General features: G+C 40.3%; 1 protein-coding gene across 3 annotated transcripts in view; it reads left to right on the forward strand.

Annotated features, from left to right (window-relative positions):
* The window catches only part of LOC127416245 (protein ENTREP2-like), a 250,567-nt gene that overhangs the window by 195,620 nt on the left and 42,075 nt on the right, over window positions 1-12,872 (forward strand). For all 3 annotated transcript variants that reach the window (XM_051655491.1, XM_051655500.1, XM_051655507.1), the window contains exon 4: window positions 11,048-11,179. In XM_051655491.1, coding sequence (XP_051511451.1) covers window positions 11,048-11,179 — 132 coding nt within the window. The remainder of the gene's footprint in view (window positions 1-11,047; window positions 11,180-12,872) is intronic.

Here is a 12,872-nt window from a genome sequence, read left to right on the forward strand (position 1 = left end):
TCTTTGTCTGCTTTGGTGCACAGCGGAAAGGAAGCACTGTCTCCAAGCAGAGGATCACCCACTGGCTCATTGACACCTTAGCTATGGCATATCACGTCCAGGACGTGCCGCCCTTGGTAGGGCTACGAGCCCATTCTACCAGGGGTGTAGCGGCCTCCTGGGCCCTGGCCAGGGGTGCCTCTCTAACAGACATTTGCAGAGAAGCGGGCTGGGAAACACCCAACACCTTTGCAAGGTTCTACAACCTCCCGGTGAAACCGGTTTCGTCCCGGGTAGTGGCACGCAATACAAGCGGATAAGCCTGGGATAGCTTGCAGAGTGTATCGCTTGCACATAGCGCCTTTCACCTCCTCTGAGCTGAAGACGTGCGCCATTAATTCCCAGTAGTGTTCACAAACTTTGTTCCCTGGTTGACTTCCTCCGAGCTTTTCGGAGGAAGTCCGAAAAGTTTTCGGAGAGACTCGCTGCCGGCCCAGTATACGTGCTAAACTAAGAGCCCTGTTCTGGGATAGGTGCTCTGCATGTGGTGGTTCCCTGTAAGGTAACCCCATGCGATGTATATCTTCCGCTAATTTGTCAGTCACCTGGCTCCGCCTGAGCTCTCCTATCCCACAGCTATGCTCCATCAATCCGAGCCTGCGGCTCCACCGGAGGGACACCCCCCGACTAGACCTGGCGGCCCAGTCAGATAATCCCCCTTGTTTTTTAGGGAGTGGAAAAAAGAAGGGGAAAAGAGTCCACGACTGGGTTAGCCTCTCTCTATCTTTTGGGTAGTCGACTTGTCCCCAAAGGGCCATTCGACACTCATAACTATGTTGGGGGAGGTTATGTGTCGGCCTGGTGAGCTGGCTATGAGGCACACAGTTGTCTGCCCATCACACACCGCCAGTTCGCGTAACACAGTTTAGCCAGTTGCTGCATTTTGTATAGGGACCCTTAGTGTCACTACATCGACACAACGTCGAGTGAGTGACAGATAGGGAACGTCCTGGTTACTTGTGTAACCTCCGTTCCCTGATGGAGGGAACGAGACTTTGTGTCCCTCCTGCCACAACGCTGAACTACCCGCTGAAATGGCCGGACCTTGTCTCGGCTCCTCAGCATAAAACCTGAATGAGTGGTTGCATACCAGCTCCTTTTATACCCGTATGTCCGGGGGAGTGGCATGCAAATACCACTCGCCAATTTTCATTGGTCTTTTATCAAAGTCCAGAGGTGTCTCGGGCTCCCAAGTCACTACATCGACACAACGTCTCGTTCCCTCCATCAGGGAATGGAGGTTACACAAGTAACCAGGACGTTCTTATAGGTTTTTGAAAAGTGCGCATGTGCGTATGTGCTCAAGTGAATTGGGGGAACCCTGAAGTCTGATGTAAAGGGAAATCTTACTATTGTAGCACAATCATATGTCACATTACATAGTGCACGCAGCTTTCATGTCTTCAGCAGCTTTTATGTATTCAACAGCTTTGTGGAGTACGTGTAAATGAGCTAATATAATTTGATATCTGCAGAAGTTATTACTTCACCCCCTGCGTAATGTTATTAAAGACAGCTTTATTGTTGAACCAATGTGGTTTGAACAAGTGTATCTGTCTGTGTCTCACAAGACAACAAGGAACACCCACTACAAGACACCCCCACTCCAAGTAATGCCCCCTTGGATCATAAAGTGATTCTTTTGGCTGAAAGAACTATTAAAATCCTATGCAATCGCTGTATGATTCATGTTGTCTCAACTATGTAAATATGACAAAGAATAACTTTTAAATTATATTTCAGATATCATATTATTAAACCAAATATATAAATTGTGAAATTGTGAAAGCATTTCTCTGTTCTGTTTTCTCCTATTAGCTTACAGCTAATCGGTTAACAGCTTAGCATACCGCTAGCCAATTAGCCTACTTATTACACAGTGGTACAGCTTCTTCTCCTCTTTTCATCACGTTTCTCCTCATTGTTGCCACCTAGTGATACAATGGTATGATTGTATTCAATAGAACTTTCAAGTTGCATTATATTTAATAATTTTACAAACCTTACATTTTTTAATCTTTGCGGTTAGGGTTAGGTTTACGGGTAGGTGTAGGGTTTCTGCGGGACTCCAAATAACACAACAAACACAGTGTATGGGTATGACATTCAACTGTTGCCATTTCGCAGTTTTTTTTGAAGGAGGCGTAACTTGTAGTGGCCGTGCCTTGTAGTAGTCTTGCAGGACGCAGACATAACTTTCTTGGTTTTGAACGCTGGATGTGTAAAATACTATGGTTTAGGGACTAAAGTCATGACTAGCTAGTACTGTGGTGGTTAAACAGTGAGTTACGTAGTTGTACAGGAAAGACAGAACCAAGTTAAAACTTGTTTTGCTGATAGTTCAGAAAGAATATACACATATTTCTACACTGTCAACCATAGATATCCATTTATAATAACTTCTTTTAACATAAACATTATTACATTATATAATGCTTATAAGCTTATGAAATTGCAGAGCTGCCCATATCCACCATTGAAATCTGTTGCTCAAAAGAACCCAGAAGCGGTGGGATGTCAGTAATTTCATTTGTACAGTGTCAATATGAACACTGTAAATTTAACCGCTAAATCTAGATCTAAATCTAGAATCTAAAATGCAAAATGGAACATTTATGAAAACCATAATACCTCTCAATTGTCGTAAATGGCTGGTTGTGATACTGAAGAATATCTTCGGTGAATGCCACAGTATGTTTGTGTGCTGCCCATTGTGCTCTCTGAATGAATACTTTGAAGCAGATTAATACAGCAGTCATTCTTTGTTGTGCTTTCTATTGAGTTTGATTAATCAGCTCTACAGTTGGTTCAGGGCTGGCCCAGCACGGTATAACAGCTCAGCATGTTGCCTGCCTGGTGCGACAGGATTAATAACTAAATGATCAGATGAATAGCAACATTCAGAATGGGTGGCAATAAAAAGACACATAAACTTATCTACTTTACAGAATTGTCTTCAAATAAACCACCTCACTCAATCCACTGGATTCAAAGACAACAGCTGGAGTTTGTTAATTACCCAGCACCTATATCTCTGTGTACATTTATCACCAGGTAATTCTTATTTGTTTGTCTCAAACGCAATTAAACACATGACTGGTTTTCAGGTTATGGATGGAGGCTTTGAATTAATTTCAGCTTCTTTCTAGTGTCAGTGATCTGTCAGGTTTATAGGTTTAATATTCATATGAGGGCTTGCTTCAGCATAGTTAAAATGATTTTGAAAAGCTTTTTTTTTTTTCAGTTAATTTAGCTGTTGTGTCTCTGCAAATATTTCTTCAGTGTTTAAACTAGGCATATTCAAGCAGTCAGGTTTTGGCATAGCAGATTTTTTGGGTGTTTCACAATACTAAGAACGCAATTACTACACATTGAGTTGTGCTGCAATATGTAGATTCAATAACCTCATATCTATTTCCTTTTTTTGGAGGTGGACGATGACGTCTAGTGAGTCCACAAGAATGTAAGAACGCATAAGAACGCACCTTGAGAAGTAGCCTATGTTTTGCATTCTGAATGCAGTTTGTTTATATTGCATTATTGTGTATGCTGTCATAGGTTTTAGTTATTCAGAGAGGAATCGTTCATGCTGATTTAGCTCAGTGGTTGGTCTGGCATTGGAAGCTTTTCATGTGTGAAGCCTTTCCCCAAGGTCGTTCTCAGAATTTGTCAGGTTAAGAGTTATTTTAGTTTTAACATTAAAATTCTTCTGGTGGCAAAACTATTTTACATAGAACATTTCATAATTTTATCTCACAATGTGGAAGTATGTTTAGTGCACATTTAAGGAAGTTATACTTTAAAGGTGCACTCATTCATTTTCTACAAGTTGATAAACTCGCTATACAGAAAGAAATTGTAATAGTAGAATACTATTTTGAAATTATGTAACTCATTTCATTCTTAAAGGTAAAAGTGTCTTTATTCTAAATATGGAGCTGGGTGCACAATTCATGAGTGCCTCCATGTTGAGATCATATGACCAGACAAATATTACTTGCTTTATCTTAACAATCCTGTGTAATTGGACATTTTCACTCGCAGAATAAATTAATTATGACTAAATAGTGAATAGCGTATTTCTACAATGGCATCTGTCACTGAGAATTTCTGTTTTACGTAAACATAAATATAAATATTACAGAATGCACTTTTAAGACATTTGTAAGATGTAAAGTATTAATTTGTCTTGTTAAACGTTAATAGCACAAAGTTTTGTTTCTGTTGGATCTTTTCTTTCATATTTGCAATGTATAGTGCATTTGATAGTTCTGTTGTTTGATAATTTTCCAAAAACCCAGTTAACTACATTCTCCATTATAAAACACTTTCATGCAAAGTCAAACCGTCACATCAGATATGTATAGATCTGTTTTTGATCCCACTTCTCTTAGTATTTCTGTAAATATGGCACAGCTGCCCAGCCATTCTTAGTTTAAAATTTTACACCTATCTCTGAACTTCTGTGAGTGTCCGAAACACATAAGCGAATCTGTGATTCATCACAGCAGGGTTGAGCCCACGTCAGTGAGTTCAGTGGATTGAATGTGTCATGCAGATTAAATATTTAGGTGATTTCAATCATCTTGTGAAAAGCTCACTGATCTTCTTTAGATTCAATCTTACATTCACATATTAAATATAAATGATCACACACATTATACTTATTGTTTTTTTTTTTCTCCCAGTTATCAAAGGAAGATTAAATTATGACATTATGTAAAGTGATCTGTGAAATTAGTAGGTAACTATTCAATTATTTATTTATTTATGGAAAAGGCTATTTGCACTAAGTGCTATTTATACTAAATGCCAATAGCGATAGATGCTATTTATAGTAAGTTCAAATAGTGATTTATTTTAAGAATACATTTTAACCTCTATTTTAAGAAATTACTATTTTTACATCATACAATCAAAGTCATTGGGCATGGCTATTGTAACGATGTTGCTGGCACTGGCAATGACAAAAACGATGACCATGAAGTAAAGAATCCAAGTGCAAATTTATTCCAACAGTGTAATCCATAAACCCTAAACACAAATGTAAATAAAACATAAACATGAACTTGGCTTGACATAAACTTGACTTGACATAAACTTGAACTAACAACCGAAGTTACAACAACAATACCTGACAATGGACAATGGAAAACATGAGGGTTAAATTCATGAACATGGGAGAACACATGACAAAGAAAACCAATAAACACTAAGAACTCTAAACAAGATAACAAGACAATCAACCAATGAAAACAAGACACATGAACATGGAGGGAAACATGAAATCACTTGACAAGGAAACCACATGACATGAAACAGGAACTAGATTTTCAAAATAAAAGACATGAAAAACATGAACCAACAGAATACACATGACATACCCCCCCCCCCCCCCCCCGTATACAATACACCCACAGCTTGTGCACATAGACCCTCAGATAGTGCAAACACTCCCATCCAAGCCCATTTGCGCTGGCACGAAAATTACGTGTAGAATTAGCACTCTCACAAAAATTAGATAAGATGTTGCACACAGTCGTTACCTGTTGCGCTGGGCCAAGCGCTGTCACGAAAATAGACCATAAGTGTAAATAGCAACAAAAAGCATCTTTGCACTAAGTGCAAATATTAATTGATGCTATGTGCAACCCCGTGCAAATATTGGCAGATACTATTTGCACCCCTAATTAAATACTAACAAAAATTAAACATTGGTTTACTACAGTAACCATAGTATCACCATGGTATTTTGAAGTAAAATCATAGTAACCAAAAAATTAAACATGGCTACTATATTAACACCATATTACTGTAGTAACACCATGGTTAATTGCATTAAAACTATGACTTCTGCCAAAAAAAACATGGTTACTACAATATTACTATAGTAAAACCATGGTTAATTTTACCTAGATCAAACCTTTCTCTCAACTCCTCAACCTTCATCTTGACCAAATCACTTTGAGGAAATTAACAATTATATTCATTTTTATTTATTATTAAATGTAGTAATAAATGTATGCCTAATATTAAGAGTGGAGACAGGAAACAGGACTTCAAAATGTGTGACAAAAGTTGAAATCGAACCCAGGTCATCCACACAAAAAAGGCACATCCATACTGTTGTTACAACCCACGCAACTGTAGCAAAACTAAAAGTGCAGTTTTTCTTTAATTTCTCTGTTTCATCCAGACTATTGGAGTGCAAATAGCCATGCAGTGTGGCAGGTGCTATTTACATCTAATGCAAATGTGCAAATAGTCACTTCATTTATTTATTTATTTGAAGAAAGCAAAAGATTATTAGATGTTGCCAAGCTCTTGGTGTTTCACTAATCAACAGTACCCACAGTGAGGTATTAACAGTGTTCTGTCACACAAGATACTTGTAACGTTGGGCAGGGCAAGGACTGGGTCAGGAGGCCTGGGAGGTGGCCACAGGGCAGGAACTGGGTCAGGAGGCCTGGGAGGTGGCCACAGGGCAGGGACTGGGTCAGAAGGCCTGGGAGGCAGCCACAGGGCAGGGACTGGGTCAGGAGGCAGAGCCGCTGGAGGAGGGGCGGGCAGAGCCGTTGTAGGAGGAATCTCTGGGGGGGCGGACGTAACCGCTGGAGGAGGAATCTCTGGGGGAGCGGGTGGAACCGCTGGAGGAGGAGTCTCTGGGGGAGCGTGTGGAACCGCTGGAGGAGGAGTTGTGGAAGACTCTGAGGGTGGAGCCATGGAAGACGGAGTCATGGAAGGTGGAGCCGTGGGAGGCTCGAGGGGCGGAGCCATGGAAGGCGGAGCCACGGGAGGATCGAGGGGCAGAGCCATGGAAGGCAGCATCGTGGGAACTTGGTGCCCGGAGAGTAGCTGACGGCTCAAATGGCCAGGGTGGAGCCGAAGGTTCGGAGGACCGAGGTAGCACAGAAGGCTCGGAGGACTGAGGCAGAGCTGTGGGATCTGAGGACAGTGGTGGAGCTGGTGGGACTGAGGACTGAGGTGGAGCCATAGGGAACGAGGTCCCCGGTGAAGCCGGAGGCTCGGAGTGATGAAGCGTAGCTGGAGGATCGGAGAGTTGAGGCGGAGCCAGGTGACCGACTGACCAAGGCAGAGCTGGAGGGATGAGGGACCCCGGAGAAGCCGATTGGCTGAAGGACCACGGTGGAGCCAAAGGGACATAGAGCTGAGGTGGGACAGAGGGAATGAAGGACCAAGGTGGAGTCCAGGGCTCGGAGGGTCGAGGTGGAGTCGGAGGGTTTGAGGTTCCCCTTGACCATGGTTTCGCAGGGAGCGAAGGTCAAGCCGGTGACGTGGGAGGAGCCGGCTGACCAGGAGGAGGAGGAAGTGTCCTGAGTGGAGCCAGCGGAGGAGGAAGGACCAGGGTACTGGACAGAACTAGTGTGTCCATGATGATGGGTAGAGTCGGCAGAGGAGGTGTACACTGGGTGGGCATATGAGTGGGAATAGAATCTAGGACAATAAGCTCCATGAAAGCAGGCTCTGGGACAGATGGGGCTACAGGTACTGGCTCCGGGACGGTCGAGGCTACAGGCTCTGGCTCTGGGTTGGTCGAGGCTACAAGCTCTGGCTCTGGGACGGTTGAGGCTACAGGCTCTGGCTCTGGGACGGTCGAGGCTACAGGCTCATTGACCATGGCAGGCATGGGCGCTGGCTCATTGACCGTGGCAGGCTTGGGCACTGGCTCGTTGACCGTGGCAGGCGCGGGCGCTGGCTCGTTGACCGTGGCAGGTGCAGGGGCTGGTTGTGGCCTGGGGTTCCCACCATAATTCACAGCGTACAGGGGATCTACCACTGGGACTTGGTGAGGGTCTTCCTTGTGGGTTGGTAGAGCTGAGAAGAGATGTAGGGACTGCATGGCTTGGATATGTTCCAAAAAGGGAAGATTTTCCACTTGCGGAAGGGCTGTAGGATGATGGAAGTTCAAGCCCATTCCATAAATGGCACAGAGGTAGGGGTCCGAGACAGTGGTGGAAGAGATGAGTTGGCAGAACTTGATGGTGTATTCGGGGAGAGGAAGGTCTTGTTTGAATATATCCATAAATAAAATGGTAAACTTCATGACTCTGGTGAAATTGGTGGGTGCTAAGTCTGTTTGGTTGTCAGTCCTTCTGTCATGTTTGGTACTTGGAGTGGAAGAGAGAAGACGCAGGAGTAAATACTTTAAATCCTTTAATAACAATCGCTGGAGTGGAACAAACAATAAAGCTAAACATGCTAACATAACACAACGTAACACTTCAAGGACTGACAAAGGAATGAACAAAACAGGAGGGTATTTATACAAACAAGGGCTGATGATGGAATGGAGGACAGGTGAGGAGGATAGGGAATAGATGGAAGTGAAGAGGGCTGTGAATTCTGGGAAATGTAGTCCGGGGGAAAACTTCAAAATAAGAGTCCTTGGAAAACATGAGGGAGACAGACTGTGACAATACTACATTTACTACAATTAATATGAATTACTAATATAGTTATTCTTACTATTGTACTCTCCCTAAACAGATTCTAATTCACCAGTTCTAATTCTCCACAATTCAACAAAAACTACACACTGCTTTAATTTCCTGTTGTCATGGAAAAATGACATTGAGAACCCAGTGGCACACACACACACACACACACACACACACACACACACACACACACACACAGGCTGGGTGATGATTATCCTTCCCATTGTTTACAGGTTGATAAGACTAAAGACAGACTTCTGTCTCCATCAGTCTCTGCTCCACATGATTTACAGATTAGCGTGTAGGATTAAGCATCCCTCCTCTCTGCTTACGGAACACTTGCCTCCTCAGAGACTTGGATCCTGACATGACTGAAATATTAATGAAGTTGTATCCTCAATTCAATTAACCCCTGCTGCAAAGTTCAGACATTGCTTTTGTGCCGTATCGGTCAAATGGAGACTCTGTTTCAGTCAAACAGACAAAGAATTTACTACGCTGGACCATCATGTATGGGCTTTATTAAGATATTTCTGGACAGACATGTATGAAAACTAATACAGAAATACAGGAATATAGAAGCTTTTAAATGAATTTATCTTTCTTTTTCAATATGTTAAGATTTTTAGCAACAAAAAAAAATGCAACTTTGTTGGAGAGTCCAGAAGCAATAGTAACATTATTATAGAAGTATCTTTTTGCAATATTTTCACAGCTTTCACAGCTAATAGACAAGTATAAATCTAACTGACATAATTTGGTATAAAAAGCATGCATATGTGTCAAAAATAAAATATATTCACTTGATAAAGACTGAATTTAATAATGTTATGGATAATGGGTGCAACATTTAATGCTATTAAGATAAATGATAATATAGCTACAAGCAGCAATTACAGGGCCAAGTACCAACATGTCAACCACTGCACAACCCAAAGATCTTACAGAGCAAGCACAGATCACATTGCCCCAAGACAGATTTGAACCCACAACTTTTCATTCCATAGTTAAATGTGCTATTCACTGCACAGCACAGCCACAACATTGCCAGTCAACCAAGGGACATACAAAGCTTAGAGGAATCACAGCCGAGCACAGCTGTTACCATGCCAATTTTAGGGTCAGCACACAATTATGGGATATTTTTTTTTTAACAATAGGTGTCACTGTCTCCAAACATTTAAGGTATCCTCAGGACATAATGTGGAAGATGTATAACAATTTTCTTTTACATTCTACAATGCATTCAAAAGATATATATTCATTTTTAACAAAACACACATATATATATATATATATATATATATATATATATATATATCAGAAGAACAATAAAATATGAGGAAGAATAAAAAGAATACCTGCAAGCAGAAATCAGGGACAAATCCTGAAACCATTCAGTAAGCAAAATACAAAAGGCTGCAATACCACAGAATTCTAGCCAAATGACTTACGTAGGTGGGGATTCAAACCCAGGACTTTTTGAACTATAATCCAATGCATTAACACACTGAGCCACTCAGTTGACATGCTTAATGAGTGGCAAAGAGTGCAGCTCGGTCTGGAGATTATTTTGAGCCATTTTGTGTGCAAATCAGGCAAAGTGTGAAGAAGCAGAAGTCAAAAAATGATGAATGACATAATCCAAGATGGCGGCCACTGTAATAGTCAGAGTTTTAAAGTTTTAAAGGTCCATTGGAATCATCAGGAGGAGAGTATTCAAACAAAACAATTTTGTCTCTAGGACAAATGGTTCAAAAGATACGCAGAAAAGAAAAGTGAATTTTTGACATGGTGGTGGCGCTATAGAATATGTCCTAGAGACCACAGATTTGGTATGGGGGCTATTCATGTCCACCCCTATCAGTGTGCCAAATTTCAACATTTTCCTATGTACGGTTCTATGAGCTGCCAAAGACTCCCATTGGTAGTATAATATTACTGCTTTAACACTTAGTAATATTACTAAATAGTCTTTTTATATGCTACTAATGGTTACAATGTAAGTGTGATGTATATTATAATTACTTGAAATGAATTCAGTTAAAATATATTGATCAGATTATGAGTCAAGAGATGTTACTCTAGTGTTTAAAGAATGTTCATTACACACTTTAAAGATTCTAAAGTAATACAGTTAAATTTTATTTTTAAATGCACGTCTTGACTGATAGCTTTAAGCATTAACATCTGTCATTCATGTTAACTTCAACCAATAAATAAATTACTAATAAATTCAAAGGAAGCAAAACGTAGAGGAAAAATATTTGACATCCAAAAAATGACTTTCATAATAACAAAACAATTCACAAGGGGTGAAACAACCTCAGGCAGAGAAAACACTATTGAGCATGCACTGAGTAAGTATCGTCACTCTAACTTGTTTGTAATGGAAGTTATTTAGTGTTTTACAATTGTCCCCGGTCTGACCTATTTATATTTTTGTGTACTCACATTGTGTGTTCACACAATTGTATTGTCCATTTTATGCAGAAAATAAAATTTGACTTGCATAAGGCTGAAGATTGTTTGTGTCTGTCCTCCTGCAGATCAAATTTGACAGTGACGGCGTTTGTGTCTGCTGTGAGCTCGAGCACCAGAGATCCACCTGTAATAATCTGGGTGAGACTCTTAAACTCAACCCGCTGAGGGACTGCAATACCATACGCCTCAGACTAAAGGTATTGTGTGCGTGCGTGTGTGTGTGTGTGTGTGTGTGTTGATGACATACTCTCCTTGTCAGAATGTCCATCTGATTATTTTACATTCTTTAACTTTCTATCAATTTAATATTTGACTGTTATGAGGACTTTTTCCCATTACAATTTTTTGTTAATGAATATTAAATAAGTAAATGAGAACAATTAGATACATGGCAATTAGGGTTATTTGATCATGGTGATACACAATGTCTTTGCATTTTTATTAAATTTGGAAGCATGCATATATTGTTTGAAAATCTCTAATCTTCTTTAATTAAAAACATCCATTAGAAAAACAAGTCTTATGTCTTTAAAGGGGTCATGAAATGGAGAATCAAATTTACATTGATATTTATACATATAAGATGTAACTGTACTATAAAAACATACTGTAAATTCCAGAACTTAAAACTTCCTCCCCATTCTAAAAAGAGCATTTATAGTTGCCACACTGCTGTAACGTCTCGTTTTGAAATCTCTGTGTTAATGACGTCACAACACATTGGTCATTTATGTTTACACATCCCACAACCACTGGCCCTGCCCACTTGTGCGCAGTTCAAGTCCAGATGGCAGGCCTTGTGTAACACCAAAGGGGACCCATCTGGACTATTTTAAATTATTTTGTATATAAACATGAACTACACGACTCTTTGACCGCTGCCATGTATCTCGCTGCTTTTAAAGACCCGGTGTCAAGTTACAGCTCTGAAAGGGAGAAGCAATTCTCTCATTCAGCTGCTGCCTCTTGCACAAACACATCATGGACGCGCCCATCTGGGCTATTTTAATTGTTGGTGTATGTAAACATAGGACGCCTTTGACGATGGACGTCATTGACTGCTTCGGTGTGTTTTTGCCTATGTGCGCCTTCAGTATGTATGTGTGTAATTTCACAGTTCTTTGGACTTTGTATATGCATTTGTTTCGGCTCATGTCAGCATGGATTGCTTGTGAACAGACAAAATACGATTCAAGCTTTGCAAAGGAACTGTTATTAAAGAATGGGGCCATTAAAAACACTTCAAAACGTAAGTAAACCACTTCATTCATGAATATTTAAAATGTCATGACTGTTTGATAGTTTATGGTGCTGAGTGTTAACAGTTGTGCTTGAGATGAACAGTTTAATATATTCAGATGCAATGTGTTGGATGTGTGTTATGTGTAAACCCTGAAATTTTGTTTTATAATGTCGAGGTTCATTCTCTTCTCTGAATTTGAGGGGCTACATGATGTTAGCCAATCATAATATTTTGCGTTAACGTTGAAGTTTTAAGGAGGCGCTTAGGCCAAAACAGAGCGTTTCAGACAGAGGGCCAAACAGGGTGGAAAATTATCATATATTACTAAATTGTGACTGTTTTGGTGCAAAAAACTTTAAGAACATTATCATTGGACCTCAGGGAAGATAATAAAATTATTTAAAAAAAGCACTTCATGACCCCTTTAAGAAGAAATCGATTTCTTCATCATAATCCTTTAATGGTATTTGCAAATAGATATTTTGCTATGGAAAACAATCTAGTAACATTTATTTATTCATTTTTTGGAAGGAAGATGTACACTGCAACAATATTTAAAATTAAAGAAGTGTTACGGGTTTAATTCAAGTTAGGCTCAATCAACAGTATTTGTGGCATAATGTTGATTAAAACAAATTATACACAAG

Source organism: Myxocyprinus asiaticus, chromosome 2 (genome assembly GCF_019703515.2).
Source record: "Myxocyprinus asiaticus isolate MX2 ecotype Aquarium Trade chromosome 2, UBuf_Myxa_2, whole genome shotgun sequence".
Taxonomy (NCBI): Eukaryota; Metazoa; Chordata; class Actinopteri; order Cypriniformes; family Catostomidae; genus Myxocyprinus; species Myxocyprinus asiaticus.